At 37.8% G+C, this 15,379-nt stretch overlaps 1 protein-coding gene across 1 annotated transcript in view; it reads left to right on the forward strand.

The window, feature by feature from the left end:
- PRKAR2B (protein kinase cAMP-dependent type II regulatory subunit beta) overlaps nucleotides 1–15,379 on the forward strand; it is a 75,817-nt gene that overhangs the window by 43,367 nt on the left and 17,071 nt on the right. The window contains exons 3-4 of the mRNA XM_038153487.1: nucleotides 14,042–14,094; nucleotides 15,167–15,250. Coding sequence (XP_038009415.1) covers nucleotides 14,042–14,094; nucleotides 15,167–15,250 — 137 coding nt within the window. The remainder of the gene's footprint in view (nucleotides 1–14,041; nucleotides 14,095–15,166; nucleotides 15,251–15,379) is intronic.

Genomic DNA, 15,379 nt, shown 5'->3' on the forward strand with positions numbered 1-15,379 from the left:
TTCACCCTTATGGGTATATTGTGTTAAAAACATTTAATTTCATGAGGGCTTAAAAATATGCTGGGGGCCTTCTGCTGTACCCACTGAAACCTGTTGCAATATTTGTACTTTTTTAATGAAGGTTTGACTGATTTAAAAAATTTTTTAGTTTTCAAAGGTGGGTGTATTTTGCTGAGAAGTTATGAGTGGGTTTATATGATGAGGAAGATCTTAAAATTTCATCAACAGTTCACTAAATTTTTTTATCTTCCCTCTTACACGGAGCCTTTTCTTGTGTTTTCAGTGGTGACAGCATAATAAGAAACACTTTATTTTTAACTGTTCTTGAGAAAGAATAAAAGAAAATATGAAAAGCCTGTTACTTGCTAGGTATGTTACACTAGGAAGTCATGCCTATTTTAGATAGTTTTGTTATCATCAATAAATTATTGTGGTTTTCTGTGGGCAACGCTCGATGTGACTACTGACAGTGTCTCTATACATCCTCCTCCTCACGTTAGTTTCCCATGGCAGTACCTGCAGGGACCTGACACTCCCTCATCCTTAGAGGGAGGAGGGGGTTACAGCACAAGCTGTAACAAGTTCAGAGAGGTGTCAGATCCTGCAGCCACTCTGCAGAGTGAACCACTTTCTGCTTAGGTAGATTTTCTTCTGCATGGGTGGATCCTGTTCTTTTTGTTTACAGCAGTGACATCTTTATAATTTATGTCTATTGCTGTGAGACTTGAGAAGTTTAAATTCCATCTTTGATCCATATGACAACTATTTTCATTGCTTAGAAAGTGATGCATTTCTGATGAATGCTTTATTTGCTGTTCTCTTAAATTCAGCAAGGGGAGGCATCAAGTGCCCGTGTTGCATGGGAGTAGAGCAGAGAAAGCCAACAAGGCCTCACCTGGTTCAGGTGTCTGAGGTTTCAGTGACCCTCTTGGTCACTGCCAGGGGCAAGCACCATCTGCACACCTCTGGGACAAAACTGATTGGGATGTGGTTCCTAAGATGACCCCTCAAGAAAGGGTCTTTTTCCACACTTGTCATGATTAAGATGAGACCAGTGGAGCCCATGGAGCTCCAAGTCTTGCAATATGGATGAAGCTTCTATGTTGACACATTGTAGCACTGGCTTACCAAATCTACACCAAGATATAAGATATTAAGCAGTTTTCAGTGTTGGGCCCCTCTCTACCCCAGGTGCTGGAGCATGTCCAGAGAAGGGCAGTGGAGCTGGTGAAGGGTCTGGAGCACAAGTCCTATGAGGGAGGAGCTGAGGGGGCTGGGGATGTCCAGCCTGGAGAAGAGGAGGCTCAGGGGAGACCTTATCGCTCTCTACAACTGCCTGACAGGAGGCTGTAGCCAGGAAGGCATCAGGCTCTTCTCCCAGGAAGCTAGCAACAAGAAAAGAGGACAGAGCCTCAGGCTGTGCCAGTGGACACAGTTTTGTTTGGGCATCAGGAGGCATTTCTTCACAGAACGGGTTATTAAACACTGGATGGGCTGCTCAGGGAGGTGATGGAGTTACCATCCCTGGAGGTGTTCAAGAAAAGAGGGAACATGAGCTTGGTGCCATGGTCTAGTCGACAAGGTGGTGACCAGTCAGAGGCTGGACTTGACGATCTCAGAGGTCTTTTCCAACCTAACTGTCTGTGAAAATAGTTTCAAATGAGCTACATAGAAGAAGTAGGTTTTTTATCATAAAGCAGTAATGAAATCTGGTCCCTCTAATATTGGGAGCATTGGGATACAAACACCAATAGCGTGCTCAGAGCTACAATCAATAGCATTTTTATCTTTTGTGCATCTGGCTCTTTGCAGTTGCTGGAGCTTTTCCATACTTTGATGATCATTCTTCTGTATATCCCATTATTATCCAGACTTTTCAGTTTTTTCTTATTATTGATTTCTCTTTGTGCATGTCTAAGATGGAAAATATTCACCAGACTTGAATCATCTATACACTGGCCTGTGGGTACTGTGAAACTTTGAGAGCTTCAACTAGTTGTAAATAACTTTCCCTTTGCTTTACAGGCTGGCCCACTGAAATGCTCCTGAGAGTATAAAAAAACCCACGCTGATTTATAAGTGTTTACATTCAGTGTAGTACCTTCAAATTAGTTTGTCACAGCATTCTAAGCATGGCAGTGCTTATTTTCAACACTTGTAGCTTTCAATTTTTATTGCTTTGTATTGATTTCTATCTCTTTATAATTAGAATAGCATACCAGCAGTGGGTACCTCAACAGCCTGATTCATTCAACTCAGTTTGGTTCATTCAGCCAGAATATTTTTGTTATCTCCTAGCTGTGCTGTTATCTTGGTAACTTTTACACTGAATGATTATTTAATCATTAAACCTGAAATTTCTAGAAGTCTGGAGGGAACTGTATACAAATTAAATCAAGAAGTTCTTTAGCAGTGCTGCTTACAGATGGGACGTTTATAAAAGAATACAATTTCCTTGGGGTTCCTTCATCTTTCTCTGTGGCCTTCATTATTCCCTCTAAGTTTGATCTCTAAAAGAACATTCTACGAATGTTACAAAAATTACCAAAAAAAATTATGAATAATTGTTTTGGCCAAAAAAGCTAGATTGCCACTCTGTCTTACAATAAGGGTTCATTTATTCTTTGATAATTAACAGGTTTTGCTGAAAAGCAGCTGTAGGTATTTCATTTCCTGGGAGAACGGAGCTATAAGCCTGAATTCTAGCATCTGGCGAAGTGAGATGTTAACTCTTTAATTTGTGCTGTAATTCTAGGAGCTTTTGTGAAAAGTGGTTACCTGGGATACAGGATTTCTTAGCATATTGGTTTCAGTAAATGTGAAGTGTTTGGCTCGGGTTAGGATCTTCAGTATTCTGCCCTTTCAAATTTAAGGGAATTGTAGCTTAAATCTCTTCTCTCATGAAGTAAAAATAGAATTAAAAATATTCCTCCCTTCCATTCAGTAAAAATAATTTTATGTGTATATTGTTTTCCTGAAAGTATGGATCTCTTTTGCATGCACAGCACAGTTTCAAGAGGAAACCAAGTTAGAAGCACAGATTTTATGTTTGGTTTTCAAAATGGCAAGTGCACTTTTTTCAGAGGTTTTCTCATATGGATTCAGTTGCTGAGAAATCTGCTGTATTTGCACTCATGTGCTTTTTCCTGTTGCCTTACAGTTTATTTTTCTGCTGAAATGATGTGAGGTCATGGTTGTATAGGAGAATGCAAGAGCTGGTTCCAGTGGAGATCCTGTGTAATAAGGCAAGAGACTAGGAGTTGAGGTTTGTGTAAGACAAGAAAGTCTGCAGGAAATGGAGAATACTGGAATATAGCAGGAAAGTATTTTTGGAGATGTGCTCAGCTTTTTCCACATAATGTGACATAATTATTAAAAATTTGCTGCAGAAGTCAGGAGGCCATTCATGCAATTCAGTAATTTCTTCTTTAGGGGAAAAAGCTCAATCTTTCTTGATCAGCTGCAGGTGGAGGAGGATGCTTTTGTCATCACAGTCATTTAGGTGTGGAATAGACTGGGAAGTCCAAACCAACTCTCTTGTCAGTCTGATGCTGTCTGAGGTCATATTGTCAAGTATTCATCAGTGAACTCCTCCTGCACATATGTTATTATGTTATTATGTAAATAACTTATGTTATTTTCCCGGGGTTCATCTTTTCCTAGAGTGCAGAGTGGTTTTAAATAAATGTTGAGAAAATGGAGTTAAGTGATGGTGAACATCATAAAAGAGTAATACACCTTGGAGCATCCTTTGTGTACTGATGGCACCTCACCCAGCCATTCTGCATCCTCTCACAATAGTATAAAACAGGACAGAGTGAAATGGCACTGTGGAATTCTGCAAGATCCATAGATAGAAGAAGAACTAAAACTGCATTCACAATATGCAGGAAAAAGATAGATATGTTTGTGTGTTTACCCATTTAGTCTTTTGAGTACAGTAGTCTTTAGTTCATAATGGTGCCAAATGTGTACGTGTGGGAGGAGTGGAGGGTGTTTAGAAAGCTGAAAATAAAAAAAATGCCCCTTTATTTAAAGTCCTCAGAGTGCACTGTCTGCATTTACCATTGACTAAGGACTTTCTGAGAAATACCAGTTTCAAGTAGTGACAGGTCATTAGCTGAATGAGTGGAGGCTTGGGGATTTTTTCCTCTTAGAAAAAGATTTGTCAATGAAACCTCGATGCCTTTTTTCTTGTCCTGAGTGTTAAGTAGTCATGCAGTTACAGACAACTATGATTAAAATATTAGTGTGGTAATCTGTGTTTTTGGGGTGATTATTGTCCCTGTTCTTGGAGTGATAATATTTGTAGCCCATTTTTTGGCTTGTTACGGTTGTCTGTCTGGTGTTGCAGATGCAGGTGAGCATGTACTGATTGCAATGTGGGACTTGATTTTTTACCTTGGTGTGTAGTTACCAGTATTATTTCATTACAGCACTTTATATTTTGACTATGAAAAAGTAAAACAGGATGTATGTTATTTCATAGTTTTGATTTGTCTTCTGAACTTCCTTTGGCTATTTGAAATGAATCCTGTCAGCAGAAAGCGTTGACTTTATTTTTTGGAATTGTTGAGAAAACAGATGTTCAAAATCAACCATTTCAGAACTTGGCAGGAATATTTTCCCTAATGTTTTTTGTCTACCTGTCTTCCTGTTATATCTGGAACCTGTTTAGTAAGTTTGGTTTATCATATTTCTTACAGAGGATTACGTGAGTATGACTTACCCATTCAGCTAAAGCCAACATACCTAAAATCAGCATGCTAAAATTCCAGGAGACAATCTCTGTTAGCTTATTCTCATTTCATTTTGCCTAGCAGCCTGGGCCCAGGAGGAATGAGCAGCATCTCATTACAGAGTACTTTGGAATGTAGAATGTAGGGCACTTCTGGAAAATGGGAAAGGTGGGTTTAAGTTTCCTTCCCTTGGTCCCATAGGGTGAAAACCAAAGGTGACTTTGCTATAGCAACCATTCTCTCGCAAGGATTCCACCTCTTTTTTAGGCGCCTATTCTCAACTTGCTGTTTGAATCCCATATGGCTGGAGGATTTTCTGTGAAGCCTGTTTGAGATGGAATTTTGCACTTAGCGCCCAGACCAAATCTTCAGTGTATGTGGGATCACAGGCTTTGACACATGCTGCTGAAGAACTCTTGAATTTAAGACTTAGACATCATTCCAAAAGTTCATAGGTGTGTTCTAGATTTGGAATTATTGTACCTTCTCCATTTTGCTGGATGATAGATTGAACTGTGTACCATACTATCATACCGTTATACCTACTGTTGGCAGGTTTTTCACCATAGCTGTTTAAATAAGTTTTAAACTGGTCAAATCCCCTGGCAGGACACTGAGACAAGCTTGTCAGAGTCAGTAGTTTTGGATTTGTCTCTACTCTCCCTACAGCCACTCTTTACATGAGTCTTGGAGGTCACCTTCTCTTGTCTCCCCTCAATGAAATATTTTTCGGCTTTCTTGAATCTTTTGATATCTTTAAGTCTCCAGTTATTAGTGATTATTTTCTTTGTCACTCCTAACAATTTTCTTTCTCTCACTACATGCTTTTTATAGATATCAGATCTTGTTTTTTTCTTTAAACACTAGCACATAAAATAGCCATAAATATGTGCTTTGACAGAACAACCACCACCTTTTTGTGTCATTAGTCTCTGTAACTCTTTGCAGATCCTTGAGGCAGATTTTCTCATGTATTTTCACTCCTGTCTTCCAGCTGCTGCCTACATAGCAGGTTCTTTTCCCTTCTTAAATACATTTTCTAAGAGGTGCTACCACTGTCCCAGACAGTTTTTGTTTTTAACCCTCTTTAAATGGGCAAATATTAGGTTGCATTGTTCAGAATGTGTTTTTTAAACAGATGCAATTTATATTTACTTACATTGTATGTAAGAGGTGACTTTTCTAGTGGGAAAATAATTCAGTCTTTCTGATATCCTAATGCTGACTTATCTATAAGAAAACATATTTGTGATTGGGGTACTATGTAATCACATCACTGTATGGTTTGATATGAAGTACTAAATATGGCAGGAAGAGCTGGGTGCAGTTCTGTTTTCTGTTTCTGTTCTGTAGTATTAGCAAATATAAAGTTGAAATGTATGCAGAGAGCTCTGTGTCTGCTCAGACTTTGTCAAATATTTATGCATATTTTATATATATCCCAAATAACACACTGTAGCACTGTGAACTGCTGGACTTGCATGAGAACGGGAACAATACTAGAGTACAGTGTGTTGCTATATGTTGTGCTACTCCTTATGCTGTAGTGGGAAAGCTTATGGAGGAAGTACTATAGTGCATGGTATATATTGGCAAACTCTTCTAGTGGAAGTAAACCTACTTTTGTGATGATTTTATTGTTTAACAACTACCTGCAGTGTTCTGGACACTGTAATGCATGTTTGTGCTGCTTTTCACTAGCCAGACAGATGAAACCAAGGATTTCCTGAGACACCAAGCAAAACTGTCTCCTACCATGAGCCAGAAGCCTGGCTAGGGTTGTTTTTTTCAGCTCCGTCATGATAAATTGCATAAATATTGAAAGAACTGAAATAGGACTAGAAAGAGGACTAAGTACTGTGGAAGTCCTTAGGGAAATTCCATTAAAGCTCCTTTCTGGTGCCCTATTTAAAAATAGGGAATTCTTTCAGCTCCTTATGCTGAAGTTTGAATAGATAGTTTCTGTGAAGGACCTGCTTAGTGATTCAAACCCCCATGACTTCAGGGAGTAGTGTGCATCTTTGACCCAGCAATGAGTGTGCTAGCTGTGATCCAGAGTGCTTTGAAGCAGAGGAAGCCTGTGGTCTAACACATCACAATTATCACTTTTGCATACTAGATAATATTAAGACACTTGTACAAAGGTGTCCACACATGAATAACTCAACTGGGATAAAGTTATCCAAAAATGTCTTTTGGGGGTTCTCATGTTTCTTCAAATGGGCTTTCATAGTGATCAGTAGAATCTTGATGAAACTTCTGTTTCATTGCGAGAAATTTTAAAATATGAATAAACCCCATGTGGACTTTTAAAGAGAATCCTTGGGAGGTTTTATGACTCACTATTGGCATGGACCTCATTCAAGATGCTACATGTTATATTAGATACTTTTTCAGAAATGCTTGAGGAAATTGCTTGTCGTTCAACACATTAGAAATAGCACTGGTAGCAGATGGCCAAGAGAAAATGCTGTAGAAAAGTTGATTGTGTGACTCTGATTTCTTGCAAGCGTGTAGTGCAGGCTGGGCAAGGTCTTCCAGCTCTGGCAAAATGAAGATTTTGCTATTGAGCTGTGTAGCTGAGCACAACCCTGGTATTTGGTAGGTGATTGTGACTGTGAAGGCAGTGCTTGGAGAATTGCAGTCTGAGCACTGACAGCAAGAGTAGGTAACTGTCCTTCACGAGCAGCTGATCCTGAAACAGACTGTCTTGGCAGTGCTCCCAAGACTGATTCAGTCAGTTCCTGCCTAATGAACTGAAGACCACTTTCCTGATAATTAAGAAGAAACAAGCTGCCTGGATTTTATCCAGCTTCAGATTTTTACACTGACATTCTGAGTTCTTAGTTGTGGTAGGTAGTTGACTGCTCAAAAGTCATTATCCCCTAAGTCATGTGGATTGCAGGGGAAATTTATTTTTGGTTTGTTGATTATGAGGAAGTCTTACAATATGCATGTCTCTCTGATTGCCAAACCACTTTTTCTGAGTGTACATACTTTTATTCCAGCTTGGATAGCATCTCTAATATAAATGCTCTATGTCTGAAGGGCTAAAAACAGAGAATTGCAAGGTATTAGGTATTCTGTGTATTCACCTAATTCTGCCTAGATAAAGTTTAAGTTTAGCAACCTCCTCAGGAGTGGGCAGTTCACAGACTTTTGGACAGTATCATGGGAAGTGACAGCCCCAGCAAGCATGCTTTGTTCAAATTAGTTTATATTCAAAGTAATCTAAAATTCTTGAAATAATTCCAAGGTTTGGCCCAAATGGTGGGTCTCAGTAACAGAGCCAGTTGGTATTGCCTTATATCATGTGTGGAAATCAGATAAATTTTATCTGTCTCATTTCATTGTACACTCAGCTAGATGAGAGAGTTGAGCAACCTTTCTCTGGGCTGTTCTTCAGTCCTTATGTTTACTCACAGCTCTTCAACTGCATCTTCCAAGTGGAAGAGTTTTCCAGTCAAAACCAGAAAGACAGAAATAATAATGGCACTTGATAGTTGTAAGCCTTGAAGTTGAGACCACAACTGGTTATTCTCACTGCTATCACCCCCAAAGGGTTGCTTTTGTTTGAATAAAAACTACTTATGGAATTGGAATTCTGGGGTGCAGGGCTGTCTTTCTAATTCTTCTAGTGGCAGGAACTGGTGAGATGTCAGAAAATAGACTCCATGTCAGAAACTTTGGAGGTCCAGTAGTATTTGTCTAGTTTAGTTTAGAACTACCACCTGCTCTGCAAGGAGTGTCTGTGTACCATATTTCTCATGCAAGAGAGTAAGTAAATCCTGACAAAACAGGAAAAAATCTTGCACTGTCATTAAGTCACCTTAGCAATTTCCATACAGTTAAACTGGGGAAGTGATGTTTTTACTGGATGAGGGAATGGGCATAGCTGCCATAGACAGGGATGTTTATAGGGATGTATGACATGCTGGTGTAGCGACAGCAGCTGGAGATGGTCTGTTTCCATGCTCCAGCCTGGTAGTCATGCTGGCAAAACTGTAGTCTTTATTTGAATGGGATGAAAAAAATATTTTCACAGCTCCTCTTCTCTTGAAAAATTCTTTCTAATACAATTTATGACTTAGGAGTTCTGTAGTTTGGAAAAAATGTACATATATTGATTGGTTTTCCTGCCATGTTTTGAGTAAAATACATTATTCAGTGATTATATATGAATTTTCACTGATTTCTTTATTGATAGCTTCATTTTCTGATGTGTCAAGAGAACGAGAGACCATGACTAACATGTTTTCTGATCTTATAATTGCCAACTGTTTGTTAATTTTCATTTTAGAATTCATTCATGGCTGGACTGACTGTACTACTGATTTTGAATGTAAAGCATATTTACCAGGTGAAAACTAGAAAACTGACTTTATTTGGAGTGATGAGTTAGAAATTATCAAAGTTTACCTGTGTCTTGCTGACAAAGCAATCCATCTAGAGTAGTGCACATATTTCAGTGCATGTGTATTTTCATAATACACTTTCTTTTGACAGTCCATTTTTCTTACACATACTTTGTCTTGATGTATTTGGGTTTACTGGAATTTTTGTCCATCTTGGGGAACTATATGTGAAACATAACCCTCTGCTGGAAAAACTGGAACAAAAAATTAATTTCACTTAGTTGAGCTTAGCAACCAATGGAGAAGTATGCACAGTGTTTGTACCACTATTTTTTAATGCCACAATTATGTGTGGGTTGAAATATGTCCCTAAGAATAGTAGTAGGACTGCTTTTTGAGCAATGATGTGAATATTGCATTCAGCAGTGGCACACAGCAAACGTGGCAGGGCATCTGAGCATGGTAAAGTAGCATGTACTGAGTACTGTTGGGATGTGGAATGAGCTAGAGAGGTAAAAAATAAAATATTGAACACCATGAGCATTTCAGCCACCAGCAGTGTGCAGTCAGTCATTCAGAATAATTAATGTCTGTGCTGGCAGTCATTAGTCATGGTCATGGTGCCTTAGGCAAAAGAGATGGGGACCACAGACTCTCTCCTTGGAATACATGAAATGAATACAGAAGGCATGCTATTGCATGAGCAGCCTGTCATCATCATCAGATGATGAATTCCTTTGTTTTCCAGGAAATTCCTTTGTTTTCCATGCTAAATGGAGAAGTGGGGGAAACCAGTCTTGCAGCTTGTCATAACTACTAGGACTCATCTCAAAAGGGATAGAAATTGCCTCAACCTATAAACCATCTTTGTAAATAACCTGATTTTAGTCTGGGCATGTAATACAGGTCAGAAGAATCACTTTGTAAAAGTGCCTGTTTCTCTCCAATGTCTGTAACTGGAATCCAGGTGACTTGTGCAGGTGATGCATGGCTGTGTAAAAGACATCTCGGTTTTAGATGATTCTCATGTGCCAAACCCCAGTGTTCATGTAATAAAATTCAGTGAACCATAGTAATGTCAGAAACGGTATTTTAGGAAGCAAAATAAAACATGTCAAGTTTTTCCATGAGACATCTAGTGGTATGCCTTTAGAAATGAATGTGTTACTGAAATAAGAAATAAAGAAAAGGAAATCTTATATTTAAAACAGCAGATTCACAGCATTGGTATTTTCTCTGTGACCCAAATAAAGGCAAAATAAGTACAGATTTATAACCAGAAAATAAGTTTCTTATCATAGATGATAATAATAAATCCATTTAGAATTTGGGCCTATGGGCACTAGTCAGGAGGAACTGCAATTCTTAAATATTGTGTCCATAACCACTGATAAACAAGAAATATTTTATGAAGGAACCTGCTGACAGTAGCTACTGAGACTGACTGAAATGCATTTTTAGCAGAGAAGAGTGATGTTGTGCAGAGACACAAGCTGACTCAGAATAAATACCTCAGGAACATACTCTCTTTCTGGACTGATCCTGCTACATGAAAGGGACATAAGGTGATTCAGGATGGGCATGGATGAGAAAAATTCAATTTCTTTTGTGTGTTCTGGAAGACTTAAATGTTCAGCTAGGCCCTTTGAGACCTGTCAGTTCTGGCATAACAGTATCAAAGCTATTAAATGAAATTCCTGATTTGTTTTAACTCTTTTCACATAGAGGTAAGGACAGGAGGTAGCTCAGGTTGAAGCTCACTCCATGCTCCCAGCAGCACGCTGCTCTGTAACACAGATTGTTGGCTCCCACAGACACACACATCCACTAGGGGACAGCTGAAAGAAAATAGTTATTTACATTATGATGGGTTATATGGTGCTTTCTTGGCATGTTATTATTGTTGCTCTTTAAATAAAATCCCCTGAAGTTTATTTCTGACATGACTGTAGTAACTGTAGTACCATTAAACAGTCGTTAGGAACATTTTGTTTATGTAGAATTAAAATATTACAGTTGTTCAAGAGATTGCAAACTTCCTTTTGTGGGCATTTGTAATTATTTGGGACCAAATCCAGTTTCCAGTAGACTGGACAGGAATCTCACTCAGTTCCAGAGGGATTGTGTCAAATTTCTTTAGGTTTTTGAAGATGCCAAGTTTTATAAAACTGAGATTTTAGTTGAGTGCTTCATACAGGGAGAACCAAGACTTTGCTTAATATGTGCAATGATGTACTTTACCATGAAATCTTTGGAATTGGAAGTGGTAATGAGGAGGTTGATGGGTCTACCTGGTTACTAGTTTATAAGTTCTTTGTATAATAACATAGGAAGTATGGGGAATAAAGAAGAGGACACCAAATGATAATCCATGAGCAACACTGTGACTGAACTGAAATAGCAAAAACAGGGTGGGAGCACAGGGAGGAGGAGGAAGAGGCTGTTGTATATTCTGGTTCAGATATTTGTGCTGTGACCCAGCTGTAGAGGGAGTTGGACATACAGATGCTCTATGAGTAATAATTATAGGAAAAAGCTCATGGGCTCCATTGTTATGCAGCATTGCACAGACCACCAGACAGTTCAGGTAGGCGGGGATTTTTATTGTCAGGGTAGAGGTGATTGTGAAAATGAGTGATTTTAATAAACAGTCACCTGCTGGAAGCCAATGAAGGAGACTACCAATGTGCTTTGCCATGGACTTGCAACCAAATTTTGAGACAGTGGGAAAAGTAATCTAAAGGGGAGCTATTATATTTCATACCAACTCTAAGGGAGAAACTCTTAAAGAATTGGGAGAGAAAAGGCAGGTTGAGTGAGAATTACCCTCCAATGTCAGGACTCACAGATTTCAGGAAGGGAAAGAGGTAAAAGAACTAGAACAACAGGATTCAAGGGAATATGAGAGGACAGTGAGCATAACCTCTTTGTAAAGAGTCTTGAGAAAAGAAGTTAAAGAGTTGTTTGTTCCCCAGAGAAAAATTAGAACAAATGCAAATTGAGACAGCACAGGAGAAGGACTAAAAGCATAGTAAAATAAATCTGTCTAAAATATAAGAAGCTTATTTATGTCAAGTGCAAGAAGGAACCACGTACAAAATTAAAACTAGTTTGGATTGCTTAGAACAAATACAAAAGAATAGCAAAAGATGCAGAGAAAAAAAGCAAACCAAAACACATAAAAGAAGCTAAGATCAAAAAAATGTGTACAAGAAAAGATTGTGTACAATAAATACATGAGGAGTAACTGAAATGGTTCTGGAAGTATATTTTTGGTAGGAGCATGTTTCAGGAAAGTGTTGCTCTACTGATTAACAGAAGCACATTGGTCTTCACTAGTGTTATTTTGAGTATATGGAAAACAGCCTAGAACAGAGAAAGGACAAATCAGACAGTACTTAATGTGTTAGGTGTTCCCAGGTTAGCTGTGCCTCAGATTTGCTATACTTGGAACTGGAAGAATTTTCTAAATTAGTCTCAGCCCTGTTAGCAGTTACCATTGAGAATCTGAAGAAGAAAAATGAGTGTGAAAACAGAAAAACACATCCTTAAAAGGAAAGAGGAACTATGGATGAAAGAGTCCTGTCACAGATTTACAGATCATTTTTGTTCCTAGAAAAATTACAGACGAGTATTCATTTTGTAAATACCTGGAGGAAAGTAGCAAACACCAATCAGCATGGATTTGTTTGGAACTATCTAGTACCCTGTAACAAGTGATTAAAATTTGGGGATAAAAGAAAAGGATCAGGTGCCCTACATTTTCATTTTAAGAAATTAAATTCTGAATACTGTCTTAAAAGAGTCCCCTATAAACAAGCTAGGGAACATCCAGCAATATTTATATATAAGTTGCATGGGATATAGTTGCACAACTGGTTGGATAAGGTAAACCCCAAGCAGCTACTGCTGTTTCACTCATGTATTCCACAAGAGTTTATTTTAGACACTAATATGTTTTTTCAGCAGTAATCTGGATTAGATTAGTTTTAGAGAATATGCTTATTAAATTTGCAGTTGTCACGAAGTTGAGAATTAATTGGAAGGATGCCAGAGAACAGGATTAGAATTGAAAATGATCTTGAAATGGCTTTGAAAATAAAGTAATATTTAGCAGATGTAAGGGTATGGTATTATACTTGGGCAGAATAGCCATAGGCACAGGACAGATGGTTAAGCAGTGGGTTTTGAAAATTATATATGTCATAAATATTACATGAATAGACATAGTCAAGGTACTGAAAAATGCATGGATGGATGAAAAAGACATATAGCCTGTAAAATGTAAGGAGTAATTCATCTGATGTACTCAGTACTCTGCTTGGTTCAAATATTGGGACCAGTTTGAGCGTCACATTTCAATAAGGATATAGCTAATGAGAGGTATTTCAGGGAATGGCAGTAAACATAGTTAGAGAGCTAAAAAACAGGACTTGTAAGGAAAAAAAATGAAGAAACATCCTTGAAAGTAAAGGGTAGGTAGGAACAAAAGTTTTCAAGTATGTGAAAAACCCCAACAAAGCAACTTGAACCAACCAACCATCCAAAGAAACACACCCTAAACCACCTTGAACCTACACAGATGAAGGGAATGATCCAATCTCTGCATCCTTTATGGATAGTTTAAATTATAAGAGAAAGAATCAATTTAGACATTGAAAAAAATTCCTGACCATAAGATGAGATACTTAGAACAAGTTAGGTGAGAAATTGGTAAGTATATTAGCAGTCTTTCAAAACAGGGCAAGCATATCCAAAAATGATACAAAAATGTAGCTTTGTTTCATCTGCAGTTTGGAGTTGACTTGCTCTGGACCCTCTCAGCAGTATGAATGTTTGACATTACTGTGTATTATTGCTGTGCCACACCATGCATTTTCTGTTCTGTAAATCTTGTGAAACACTACTGTAATTGGAATTAAGATTATGCTTTTTCTTTTATTTCAGTGTGTGCAGAAGCTTACAATCCTGATGAGGAAGAGGACGATGCAGAATCTAGGGTATTTCATGCTTAGAGTCAAATACTTTTTTCAATTCTCAGGCATTAAATTTAGGAGCAAAAATTTAACAGCTTTACCATTTCTTTCAAAAAACATTGTTATTATAATATACTTTAGTAATCTCTTGGGAGTTTGTGTTAAAGGAACATTTAAAAATTCTCTTTAATAGTCACCCATGTAGGACTTGATGTATTATTCTTAATTACCAAACCTGTGGTACATGGTTAAGGAAACATTTTTGTGCAATTATATTTACCCAGAGAGCACCTGCTTCTAAAAACTCTACTTGGTGTCCTCACAATCTTGTAATAGTTTCCTTTTTCAAAAGGCAGAAAAAAGTTAAACTGTAAAATTGCTAAGATTTTTCAAGGTACAATGTGACAAATAATGAACTGTATTTATTTATTTTATTTGTGTCACTACTTTGCTTTTAAGATGAAATAGCCTGAGTTTCAAGAGAATTTTGATTGTTTATATTCTGCCTAATTTTCTGGCTTGTAACACTGTCCAAAAGGTTACCTTATAGTATTACAGCTATACATAGCATATCTTTGGAAGAATATGAGTTGAACAACTTGATTGATACTCAGATGAACCAGACACTGGTAATCCAGTAAATCTCTGGCTCACTCACATAGTGTCTAATCCGTTGTTTACTCTGTGAAATTTCTGATATAAATTTAACACAGATACTATTTCACACAATATTCTTTAGGAAGTAGTCATGGCAAATGGTACAGTGGTGCTTTTTATAAAACATGCATGCCCCAAATATGGTTGGAGATTGGTAGCATAATGTAGATAAATGTGTCCAGAATGGCTTGCAGAAATGAACTGGATTCCACAGTTGTAAAGATCTTGTGAGCTTAAATATAGCAGTGTTTCATTTGCTAATGCTATGGTGATACCACTTTATCATTGAGTGTTTATTCAAATCCTGAAGGTTTTGAAACGAGAGAGTTATGAATCATGGCCAAAATATTGTGTAAAATACTTAGTTGAATAGCTCAGTCCTTCAGCTAGTGCTACTATATGATAATCACTCTAAGAGCTTTTGTATTCTATCCCTCAGATTATTCACCCCAAAACAGATGATCAAAGGAACAGACTGCAGGAGGCATGCAAGGACATCCTTCTTTTTAAGAACCTGGACCCGGTAAGAAATTCTTGGTAATGAACAGCATTTAGCAATGCTGCTAAGAATTGTTTCTCTTGAGCTTTGGGACAGAAATTTACAGATTTGATTTTTGTAACCTCTTCAGTATGCTTTCTTGACAATTTAATA

Source organism: Motacilla alba, chromosome 1A, assembly GCF_015832195.1.
Source record: "Motacilla alba alba isolate MOTALB_02 chromosome 1A, Motacilla_alba_V1.0_pri, whole genome shotgun sequence".
In the NCBI taxonomy this organism is placed as follows: domain Eukaryota; kingdom Metazoa; phylum Chordata; class Aves; order Passeriformes; family Motacillidae; genus Motacilla; species Motacilla alba.